Here is a 12,548-nt window from a genome sequence, read left to right on the forward strand (position 1 = left end):
GGAAAGTTTACCAGAGGCAACCTGAGAGGGCCAAAGATCTGAGCTGCCCAAGCAATGACAATTCCAATAACAGTCTTTTCAACATTTTATGTGATTTTTCTATATAAGGCTTTTCTAAGGCCTTTTCAAACACAATTATCAATATAACCAAAGAAAAAATTACAATACCTTTAATATCTCCTTTATATAAGTAGAAAGCGTTGATTTTCGGGTTTTCCACTTCTCCCTAAAACAGAAAGTCACTTTTATACAGTTGATATGAAAAGAGCCAAATGTATCCTGAGGAAGGAATAAAAATGTGGAACAAATTAAATTTTTGTCATAAAAACGAAAATATTTTATTCTCCTAGAGCTTTCTTAAACTCAAATAATAGCTTTCCGTTTTGTCACGTTTTTTCTTTCAATTTCGACGTGTTTTCTATATTTTGGAAAATCAGTGCAATTATTTAAGTAAGTACTGCTAGTAGAAATTTTGAGCACATGTAATTCTATCAAAACTCTGAAGATATAACCTCATACGTAAACGGTGAATCTACCATTTTTTCATTCTATGTAAACTTTTATTTATTTGTTCTGCCTGTTCTCCTAAGTTATTTGTATTGAAAAAACTATTTATTTCCAGTTTAAGTATTTTAAATACTCTATTTTCTCCACAATAGCTTTGGTTCAACTCGTTCAAAAAAAATTATCTACCTAAGAAACTGTTGGTCCCCGTTAGCATCAGAAGGGGAGGAGGGGCAAAAGCAGGTAATGCTCCCCTAGAGTATCCCCCCCAAAAATCCTTACAAGCGAGTGAAAATCTTTCCCAATTTAGGCTTATCAATCGTTCTTAAAATCGTTCATCAATCTTAAAAATCGTTCCAAATTTAGGCTTATAAAATTTCCTTTAAGTGGAAACTTTTGGTTTGATTAGTAATATCAGTCCCACAAATAGTTAATAGGAATTTTAAAACATTTGCATATCATGAAAAAAAGTACTAAAGGTAAGTCAAAATTACACTGTGAAAGAAACAAAACGGGAACCAAACAATACCTTAAAGACGATGTCGTATCAAGAATTATATGTTCTTATTGAGTTTATTATATCGTAATGTTTTTTTTTTTATTATTCCTTTTTTACTATGAATTGGAGAATTAAAGTTTTCGCAGGACTATCTTTTATAGTCTCTTTCAAAATATATACCTTTTAGATTATTTTTCAAAAAACGTCTGTTAAAAAACTGAATAAAAAAGAATATCAATAGAAAATTAACAACAGGTAAAATAACCAACATGAAAGACTTGGTCAATGTTCATGGGGTGAGAACTACTTTCTACTGGACTAATGGCTGTGTAACCCCTTTGATGAATAAATAATTGTTTGTGGTTTTAGTTTTTGGACTTCTATGCTGTTATATTAGCCTCAGATTTGTAATCAACAATCTCCAAAAACCTTTCATACCAAATGGGGTGAAAATCAAAACTATTGGCAGAATATGCACTCAACGGGTTTTAAGCTCGGATTTATGTACAGCAACTTTGGCCTCAGATAACTACTGCTCCAAAAAACTCACTGCAGCACGAAGACGCTTGAGGCCAACAAAACAGCATACATCCACTTCAATCTATTTGAAGCTTCAATCTTCACCTCCTCCCATGAAGCTCAAATTTTCTTGGAATCCGTCCAATCTCACTGCAGCAAGAAGACGCTTGAGGCCAACAAAACAGCATACATCCACTTCAATCTACTTGAAGCTTCAATTTTCACCTCCTCCCATGAAGTTCAAATTTTCTTGGATTCCGTCCAATCTCACTGCAGCACGAAGACGCTTGAGGCCAACAAAACAGCATACATCCACTTTAATCTACTTGAAGCTTCAATCTTCACCTCCTCCCATGAAGTTCAAATTTTCTTGGAATCCGTCCAATCTCACTGCAGCACGAAGACGCTTGAGGCCAACAAAACAGCATACATCCACTTCAATCTACTTGAAGCTTCAATCTTCACCTCCTCCCATGAAGTTCAAATTTTCTTGGAATCCGTCCAATCTCACTGCAGCACGAAGACGCTTGAGGCCAACAAAACAGCATACATCCACTTCAATCTACTTGAAGCTTCAATCTTCACCTCCTCCCATGAAGTTCAAATTTTCTTGGAATCCGTCCAATCTCACTGCAGCACGAAGACGCTTGAGGCCAACAAAACAGCATACATCCACTTCAATCTACTTGAAGCTTCAATCTTCACCTCCTCCCATGAAGTTCAAATTTTCTTGGAATCCGTTCAATCTCACTGCAGCACGAAGACGCTTGAGGCCAACAAAACAGCATACATCCACTTCAATCTACTTGAAGCTTCAATCTTCACCTCCTCCCATGAAGTTCAAATTTTCTTGGAATCCGTCCAATCTCACTGCAGCATGAAGACGCTTGAGGCCAACAAAACATCATACATCCACTTCAATCTACTTGAAGCTTCAATCTTCACCTCCTCCCATGAAGTTCAAATTTTCTTGGAATCCGTCCAATCTCACTGCAGCACGAAGACGCTTGAGGCCAACAAAACAGCATACATCCACTTCAATCTACTTTAAGCTTCAATCTTCACCTCCTCCCATGAAGTTCAAATTTTCTTGGAATCCGTCCAATCTCACTGCAGCACGAAGACGCTTGAGGCCAACAAAACAGCAAACATCCACTTCAATCTACTTGAAGCTTCAATCTTCACCTTCTCCCATGAAGTTCAAATTTTCTTGGAATCCGTCCAATCTCACTGCAGCACGAAGACGGTTGAGGCCAACAAAACAGCATACATCCACTTCAATCTACTTTAAGCTTCAATCTTCACCTCCTCCCATGAAGTTCAAATTTTCTTGGAATCCGTCCAATCTCACTGCGGAACGAAGACGCTTGAGGCCAACAAAACAGCATACATCCACTTCAATCTACTTGAAGCTTCAATCTTCACCTCCTCCCACGAAGTTCAAATTTTCTTGGAATCCGTCCAATCTCACTGCAGCACGAAGACGATTGAGGCCAACAAAACAGCATTAATCCACTTCAATCTACTTGAAGCTTCAATCTTCACCTCCTCCCATGAAGTTCAAATTTTCTTGGAATCCGTCCAATCTCACTGCAGCACGAAGACGCTTGAGGCCAACAAAACAGCATACATCCACTTCAATCTACTTGAAGTTTCAATCTTCACCTCCTCCCATGAAGTTCAAATTTTCTTGGAATCCGTCCAATCTCACTGCAGCACGAAGACGCTTGAGGCCAACAAAACATTATACACCCACTTCAATCTACTTTAAGCTTCAATCTTCACCTCCTCCCATGAAGTTCAAATTTTCTTGGAATCCGTCCAATCTCACTGCAGCACGAAGACGCTTGAGGCCAACAAAACAGCATACATCCACTTCAATATACTTGAAGCTTCAATCTTCACCTCTTCCCATGAAGTTCAAATTTTCTTGGAATCCGTCCAATCTCACTGCAGCGCGAAGACGCTTGAGGCCAACAAAACTGCATACATCCACTTCAATCTACTTGAAGCTTCAATCTCCACCTCCTCCCATGAAGTTCAAATTTCCTTGGAATCTGTCCTCGTGACTTGTCTAGGCCCGATTTGGGGACGACCTGCTTTTCGTTTTGTTTGAGATGGTCTGTCAAAATACAAATCTTTGGCCTACTGTCATCTTCCACCTGTAAATTATTGCTTAGATATCTTAACCTTTCTGTCATTACAGCCCTAGAGAGTAGGGACAATCCCTATTTTCTGTGCAGCTTATTGTATTCCTTAGACTTTCAAAGCCCCCACGTCTCAGATCCATACTTCACTGCTGTCATTACTAGTGCATTCAATTTTGTAATTCGCAGACTTATCTTTATATTCTTCCAATAGTTTTTCGATGGTGAAAAAAAACCTGAGTCTTGACTATTCTACTTCGTATACAGTCGCCTCATACGCCCTTTTCACTAATAATACTGCCAAAGTAAATAAATTTATCCTGCTGATTGATTTTTTCCTTATCTTACATCATCTCCCCGCCAGAAAAAAAAATGTTTCTCGTTGATAAATGCTTCTGGATATGAAGCCAAAATATTCCAGTTTTTATTATGATTACTGCAAAAAAAAATCACGGTCTTACTACATTTTTTTTCTATATTTTCATTTCGTTTTAATAGTAAATGTAAAGGCAGTACAATCTAGGAAATTATTTCACTTTTCATATTCTTGTAGAACTTTTGAATAATTTTTAAGGAAGTCTCTACTCCATGGAAAACGAGGAGTCTAATCCCCGTAGTTTATTAAAGCTAAAAGAAGACACCATTATCTTTACCTTCAAAAAATCCAACCTGAAAGAATCATATACTGTAGATGACTCGCCATTAAAATTCATTTTTCCATTTTGCACGCTGAAGGGTATATACTCGTCATGGGCTACTGCTTTGCCAACCTTCTCATATATATCAAGATCCGAAATAACTCTATGGCGATTGTTGAGTAAAACGCCAAATACCTGGACAACAAAAATTAGCAGAGACGGTTAATAAGAAATGATAAACAACAATTTAAAATGACCACTATGGCAAGAAAAAAGCAGAAGAAAACGAAAAAAATTGCACTGAAATTAAAACAACAATATACCAAAAAGTTGTTAAAAACTTTCTGTCTACATTCCTTGAATACAATCAAGCAAAAAAAAACTTTTAAAGATGTCAATTACTACCAGAGAATGTGTGCAGAAAAGCTTTGGGTATTGTTCTTTTCCTTCCCCCTAAAATTCAAGATTTATACATGCTTGATCATAGCTTCTTATATTGTTCATTTAATTTCCTTGCCATTTGAACTCTGCAAAATCCCAGTCCACATTCTACAAACTCAAAAAAAAAGAAAAAAAAGAAGAAGAATCCTGGTTCTCTAAACAGTGTTTCGTTCTTTCCTCTTCGTCTTTGCGACTTTGCTAGCAGCCTCAAAGGCTATTAAAGAAATTGAAGAGAAAAAAACCCAAATACAATTAACCTGAGGTGACCCCATAATACAACATCAGATTAAGAGTTTTGCAGTCACGAGGCTTTTGCAGAAAGTGGTACTTTTAGAGATTCGAAACAATTTAATGGCTTATTATTGAGAGACTTTGGTTCTCGTGATACCAAATTAAATCCAAAAAGGCAATATTTAATAGTTGCGTTTTGATATTATAAAATTTGCAATATGTACAAAATTAGATTATTGAACTGGGAATTTGACTTGTGAGGCGAATTACACAATTCTTGGAGCCAAATATCCCCAGTTTTATTCGCACTTATTCCTACTACAGACCAGATAGTCTGTAAAATCTTAATATGAATAATAATCAATCGATAATAATCGATACTAGTCTATACTATATATACTATACCATATATTATGCTATACTCAAAACAAGTTTTTTTTCAAATGAAAGTAAGGAGCGACATTGAAACTTAAAACGAATAGAAATTACTCCGTATATGAAAGGGGCTTTTCCTCCTCAACGCCCCGCTCTTTACGCTAAAGTTTGATTCTTTCTCTTAACTCTACTTTTTAAAACAGTAAAAAAAAACTTTAGCGTAAAGAGCGGGGCGCTGAGGAGGAAAAGCCCCTTTCATATACGGAGTAATTTCTGTTCGTTTTAAGTTTTAATGTCGCTCCTCACTTTCATTTAAAAAAACTTTTTTTTTCGTTTAATTTCTGGACTTTTTTGAATTAATGCGTTTTGATTTAAACGGGATTTGCATATTATTTTTTTTTTGGCTAAATGGCTTCTTCATAGTTTTAATCGGAAGATTTTGAGAAAAAATGAGCGAGGGAGGAGGCCTAGTTGCCCTCCAATTTTTTTTGATTACTTAAAAAGGCAACTATAACTTTTAATTTTTTACGAACGTTTTCATAAGTAAAAAATATACGTAACTTACGAATTAACTTACGTAGCGAATTTCTCTATTCGTATGTTTTTATTGCGTAGAATAAAAAATGAAAAATAAAATTATGTAGCGAACTTCACTTCTATATTCGTATGTTTTTATTGCGTATATGAGGGGGCTCACCCCTCGTCGATACCTCGCTCTTTACACTAAAGCTTAAATTTTGTCCCAATTCCTTAAGAATGACCCCAGAATCACAAACGCCGTAGAATAAATAGTTGTAATTACTAAAAATACTTTAGCGTAAAGAGCGAAGGTAATACGAGGAGGTAAACCCCTCATATGCGTTATAATGTCTGTTCGTTTTCAGTTTTAATGCTGCTCCTCACTTTCAGTAAAAAAAAAATTTCATATTTATTTTTTCATTGTTTTTTTTTAAATAATGCTAGAAAATCCTGCGCCCCCTCCACTGAAAGTCTCTTCCCCCATGAAAAGTTCTCCATGGAAAGATCCTTCCACTTAAACCCTCCCCTCAACTCTCCCCCGCCCCAAACCAAAAAAAATCCCCTGAAAACGTCTGTACACTTCCCAGTAACCATTACTGTATTTAAACACAGGTCAAAGTTCGTAACGTGCAGGCCCTCCCATGGGGACTGCGGGGGAGTAATTCGTCCCCAAAGATATAGCTATTAGGTTTTTCGACTATGGTGAATAAAATGGCTATCTCAGAATTTTGATCCGGTGACCTTAGGGAAAAAATGAGCGTGGGAGGGGGCTTAGGTGCCCTCCATTTTTTTTTCACTTATAAAGGGCACTAGAACTTTTAATTTCCGTTAGAATGAACCCTTTCATGACATTCTAGGACCACTGTGTCGATACGATCACCCCTGGAAAAAAACAACAACAAAAAACAACAACAACAAAACAAATAAACACGCATCCGTGATTTCTTCTGTCTCCTCTGTCTTCTGACAAAAATGCGAAATTCCACATTTTTGTAGATAGGGGCTTGAAACTTCTACGATAGGGTTCTATGATATGCTGAATCCGATGGTGTGATTTTCGTTAAGATCGTATGACTCTTAAGGAGTGTTTCCCCCTATTTTCTAAAATGAAGCAAATTTTCTCAGGCTCGTAACTTTTGATGAGTAAGACTAATCTTGATGAAAGTTATATATTTAAAATCAGCATTAAAATTCAATTCTTTTGATGTAAATATTGGTATCAAAATTCCATTTTTTAGAGTTTCGGTTACTATTGAGCCGGGTCGCTCCTTACTACAGTTCGTTATCACGAACTGTTTGATACTATGCTATAATGCTATAACATAATAATCGATACTAGTCTATCAATAATTATCGAAAATAATAATCAATACCATTCCTGAATCAGTGTGAAATAGCATTTCTTTTACATTTTAAATTCACAAAAACACGCACTTTGATATTCGGTTCCTGTAATCTATGGTTTGCTCTTTACTACTTTGCAGCAATTACTGGATCCTATTTAGACCCATAAACCCATTCTTTAGACCATTCAGTATTTTTAGACCCTAAAATCCAATCTTATACCCTAAAATCCAAACGACCAATACTTAATCACTTTCCCAGTACTTGCAATTACATACTCAAATATTCTGATTAGCCAAAATCAAACAATAAAAACACTACTACAATGGGGCTTTCTCTACTCAGCAACTCAAGCCTTGAGTCCCCGCCAGTAACAGACTCCGACCTTTAGGCCCTTGCAAATACGCCTCTCCAATGCCCTTGTCCAGTTACTTGTAGATGGTTTTTCTTCTAGTTTTCAATACCTTATAACTTCTTCGAATCAATGGATTTCAATAGCATGTGTTTTCCTCTCAGTTTTAAATCATTTCACAAGAAATTCAGTCTACTTTGTCTATTTGTTTTGGAATGCATCTCAAACAAGGAAACTTTTCATAGTAAAATTTGTTGTGTGTTTTGGGGCACATTAGTAAGCTACAGTACTACCATATATACAGAGTTTATTTTTTAACAATAACAACATTAATTGGGTTTCAGAAAATAGAGAGAACAGTTTGTTTTAAGGCTGACATAACATATTATACGAGACAGTCTTTAAGAAATAAGCGTTAATTTTTCTTGAATAAAATTTGGTACTTGTTAATTCAACAAAAAACATTCAGGATGTAAAAATAGTTTCATCTTAATGAAATAACCTTAACATAATCTTTAGTTTATATAATAATATAATCTGGGCTTTATATATGCGCATTGGGTGTGGGAGGGGGGAGTAGGTTATGTTAGGAGCGCTGTCCAAATACTTGACCCCCACCCTCCTAATGTACAAATATATAGCCCAGATTATATTATTATGTAAACTAAAGGTTATATGTAGGTTATATTTCACTAAGATTAACCTAACTTCACTTCTTGGGTGTGATTCGTTTAATTAACAAGCACCAAAATTTCTTCTTAGGAAGTACAATTTCAGAAATATGGAAGATTCACAATTACAGCGTTTCGTTGATGGCAAAGATTCAACTAATAATTTTTTCAGCACAGCCAACGAAATGTTGCTGTAATTTTTCACATTTTCCGGGCTGGGGAAAACTAGTTTCAAACTTCGAATACAAGACATGTCTATCAAATAAAGCAACTAGAGCAAAAATTTAAGTTTGATAATATGTTCAAAATACTTTTCCTATCCACTTTTCCCTTTTTCTTTTTTTTTGTCTATATATTTATTTAGTGAGCTGAACAATCTGGACATTCATGATTATTTGGCTGGTTTAGTAAAAAAAAAAAAATAACAAAAAAAAAGGATAGGCTATTTTGATAAAACCAACCATTATTAGTAAAAACGAATGCCTAGGTCACACTATGGTCAAAATTATAAATAAAATGAAAATTAAAAATATCAGCAACCCCAATTATGTATTAAATAAAAAAAACAAGTTTTTTTTAAATGAAAGTAAGGAGCAACATTAAAACTTAAAACGAACAGAAATTACTTCGTATATGAAAGGGCCTGCTTCCTCATCAACGCCCCGCTCTTTACGCTAAAGTTTTTTACTGTTTTAAAAAGAAGAGTTTGACTCTTTCTCTTAACTCTACATTTTAAAATAGTAAGAAACTTTAGCGTTAAGAGCGGTGCGTTGAGGTTTGACGGTAAATGACGTGCTGCGCTTCCCATTCACTAGGATGCAGCTCACGGTTCCCTTGTATAGCTTTTCAAGGAGTAGACAAAATTTGGCTGGCAATGCGGGGAAGGGGGGCTATAAGCCACAGGGATTTATGGTTGGCCAAAATCAAAGGCAGCCTTAAAGCCCACAAAGCGACAAGGGTGCGCTGTCACCCCAGAATTATTTAATTGCGTCATAGAGCCCGTCATGACACGAACAACCGATCGATAGCCCTTTGGCCTCTAATTTAGAGATCGAGTCCTGACCTACGTAGACTGCACAAACAACCTTGCGCTCACTACTGACTCCATACAACAGCTGATAGATGCTGTAAATATCCTGCGGGAAGAAGCTGCACAAGTCAGACTTAAAATAAGTTGACTAAAAAACAAAAAAAATGGCTCTCCGTGGACGCGGAACTAGACAGCCGAATCGCGAAAGCTACCTCTGTCGTCTGAAGACTCAATGTCATTTGGAGACCACTCCACGTTTCTAGGTGATGAAGATGAAAATACATAACTCATCCTTCAGCTCAGTAATGCTTTACGTGGCTGAGACATGGCCCCGCAAATCCAATATCTTGAGTGCGATAGATGCCAACCATACGAAACAACCCCATCAAATCAAGAGGCTCAGACGGGATGATTTTGTGAGTAATGAAAGGCTCTTTGTCTTTGCTCACCAAGTTCCATTCTCAACTCAAATTTCCCAGCAAACTCTTCGAGGGCTTGGGTATCTCCTTTGGATGCCACTGAAAGCACATGCAATCCTATATGAATTTGACTCCACATCCCATGGTTGGTTACGCCCAAATAATAGACCTCGGACCAGGTGGAAGACCAAGATTGCTGTTGGTGAGACCCCCCTCATTTCTGCAGAGCGGTGCACCTGGAGGAGGAAAGTTGCTGCGCTCCTACACCACATATCATGCAATAGGAGCCCTAAGTCAAAGTAAGTCATGTGCGTAATTTTTGACTCTAAAGTGCGGATTTGGCCACTCTGGGTTTTAATAGCCATTTTTCAGAAACAAAATCTTGTCTTGCAAAGATCTCGTCCAAACAAATGTGCTGTAGGAATTCTTTGGTTGCATTTACAGTATAAACTGGGCATTATCATGAATGAAACCCATACTCTTTGTGAGCATTCCTTGGTCCTTGTTCTGTATTCGGCGCAGTCTTTTTAAGCGTCTCACAAAAAACTTCTTTATTGATCGTTTAGCATGTGCAACAGAAAAATCAATCAGCAAAATGTATGTCCCAAAACACTGCACACATGACTCTTTGAGGCGCCAAGATAGAGCTCCAACGACTGCCGTTTGATTTCAGGGGACATCACAAGCAATTCAAATTTCATCCCTCTCGACTATCTACAATAAAAATGAATCGCCACCCTTCTCATCACTTTTATGGCAATAAAAGTGAACTGAAGGAAAATGTTATCAAATGGCTGACAATAAAGGCGACATCATTCTACGAAGAAGGTCTACGAAATGATAAGGTCCTATGAGAAGGTCCTACGAATGCATAGACAGCATTCTATGAAGAAGGTCTACGAAAACTTGTACATAACTTGTGTTAGCAGAGAATAGCTGGAAAGAAATTATTGTTTATACAAGCTTTTTAAAAAATACTTCTTTTCATTTTGATTTTTCGATTATAAAATACAATTGGGATGTTAAAACCAACAAAAACGACGACATTCATAAAACTTGACTTTTTTATCAACAGGTGTGACTATGATGTGGCATTCGTATAAATCCCTCGATATAATGCAAACAAACCATGGTTTTAGTGTTTATTATTCATGCATTCTATCACCGCTAAAAATTTGGAATTATGTGCCAATCCTGCATCTTTATTCCCTGTCTTAAATTTTACCCCTTGCCAAGTATAACTTGCTACTCTTGCTGAAAAAATGTCAAAATTAAGTAAAATTACTTTTTACCTTAGCTCCAGGTGAGTTCCAATAAACTTCACTAAACTTCAAAACCAGAACATAATCCCCATCACCATCAAGAGGGACATCATAGCCAAATGTATTATGATCATATTTCTCAGTCTGATACAGAACTGAGTCTGATTGTGATACCCTTCCAAACACTAGAAACTGCTTTCCGAAGTCTGAAGCAATTCCTGATGAGCTTTTATCACTTTGATAATTAATCCCATGACTATCCTTAAAATAGTCCCCACCGCAGTTGACAGCATAAACTACATCCTTGGGGCTAAATTCTTCACAATCCAATGTCAAATTACATACAATAAGGGTACCATTGACAAACGGCCAGAAACTTGTGAATGTGTCCATCTGAAAAGAAGAAAAATAAACATACTTTGTCTGAACCAGACAATAAAACATAAATTTTAATTTGAAATCGACCAGGGCTGATCTGAAAAGAAGAAAATAAACATACTTTGTGTGAACCTGAAGATGGAACACAAAGTTTAATTTGGAAATGCCTAGGCCTAAAAGAAGATCCTAGGGCTATAGAGAAATGACTAGGGCTAGGGTTAACCTGAAAGGAAGAAAAATAAACATACTTTGTCTAACAATGGGACACAGATCTTAATTTAGAAATGCCCTGGACCAAAATACTACCTTTGGAATATAGTTATATTCCAATAGGGGTAGAGGAATAAAGGAATATATGGAATGTGAAATATAATATAATCATTATCAGTGACGTCAAATAGGAGAGAGGGGAAAAGGTATTTTCGTCCACCCAACCCCTCCCTGATTTTGAAAAATACCTTTTGATGGGTAATTTTATTGGAAAATACTTTTATTGCATTTTCATCAAAGAAACTGAAAACAGCAAGAAATTCGACCCCCCCCCTTAGATTTTGAAAAATACATTTTGTGCCTCCCCTCATAAATTTTCGAAATATATTACTTCCATCTCCCAATCCAGATTCGCATGAATCCCTGTTGTATATTTTTTAACTGCAGTTAGCTCGGTAACAAGAGGTATTAACCTCCTGAACATTTTGGGAAGTTTTTTTTTTGTCTTTATATTCTAGTTCAGGCGCCAGTAGACACCTCCATGACACATCCCTTTCATGCAATCTGAAAGCAGTTTCTAGTCATATCAAACCCGCTGATTCCGATTATACCCAGAAATATATACCTCAGAGGGGGGCTTGACCCTTAAATATGACTTGAAAGATCAGAAAAAACTATCTCAAGAGTTCTGTTTACAGTTTTTTCAAGTTTACAACGCTACCTGTGACAAGGCTCCTGCAAGGCGGCAACTTAAAGGGTGCAGTAGATAATAATCTAGTAGGCAATTCTAGTGCTTTCTTAATGACCAAGGTTCAAACCATCGAGAGTTAGATAACTTCGAAGACCACACTGCCTTTCCATGACGAAAGTAAAACAGTTCAAAATAGGGGTGATACCTTTTTATTGACAGTGAATAGATCACTGTCAATACAAAGGTATCATCCCTATTTTGAACTGTTTTACTTTCATCGAGAGTTGTTTGAAACCTACCCAAAAAGCGAAACGTACT

The 12,548-nt window shown here is 36.5% G+C and overlaps 1 protein-coding gene across 4 annotated transcripts in view; it reads right to left on the reverse strand.

The window, feature by feature from the left end:
- The window catches only part of LOC136037009 (malectin-A-like), a 36,265-nt gene that overhangs the window by 8,227 nt on the left and 15,490 nt on the right, over positions 1-12,548 (reverse strand). For all 4 annotated transcript variants that reach the window (XM_065719422.1, XM_065719421.1, XM_065719423.1 and 1 more), the window contains exons 2-4: positions 10,982-11,344; positions 4,323-4,502; positions 169-279 (exon numbers count right to left, since the gene is read on the reverse strand). In XM_065719422.1, coding sequence (XP_065575494.1) covers positions 169-279; positions 4,323-4,502; positions 10,982-11,344 — 654 coding nt within the window. The remainder of the gene's footprint in view (positions 1-168; positions 280-4,322; positions 4,503-10,981; positions 11,345-12,548) is intronic.

The sequence above is a fragment of the Artemia franciscana genome, chromosome 16 (genome assembly GCF_032884065.1).
Source record: "Artemia franciscana chromosome 16, ASM3288406v1, whole genome shotgun sequence".
Lineage (NCBI taxonomy): Eukaryota > Metazoa > Arthropoda > Branchiopoda > Anostraca > Artemiidae > Artemia > Artemia franciscana.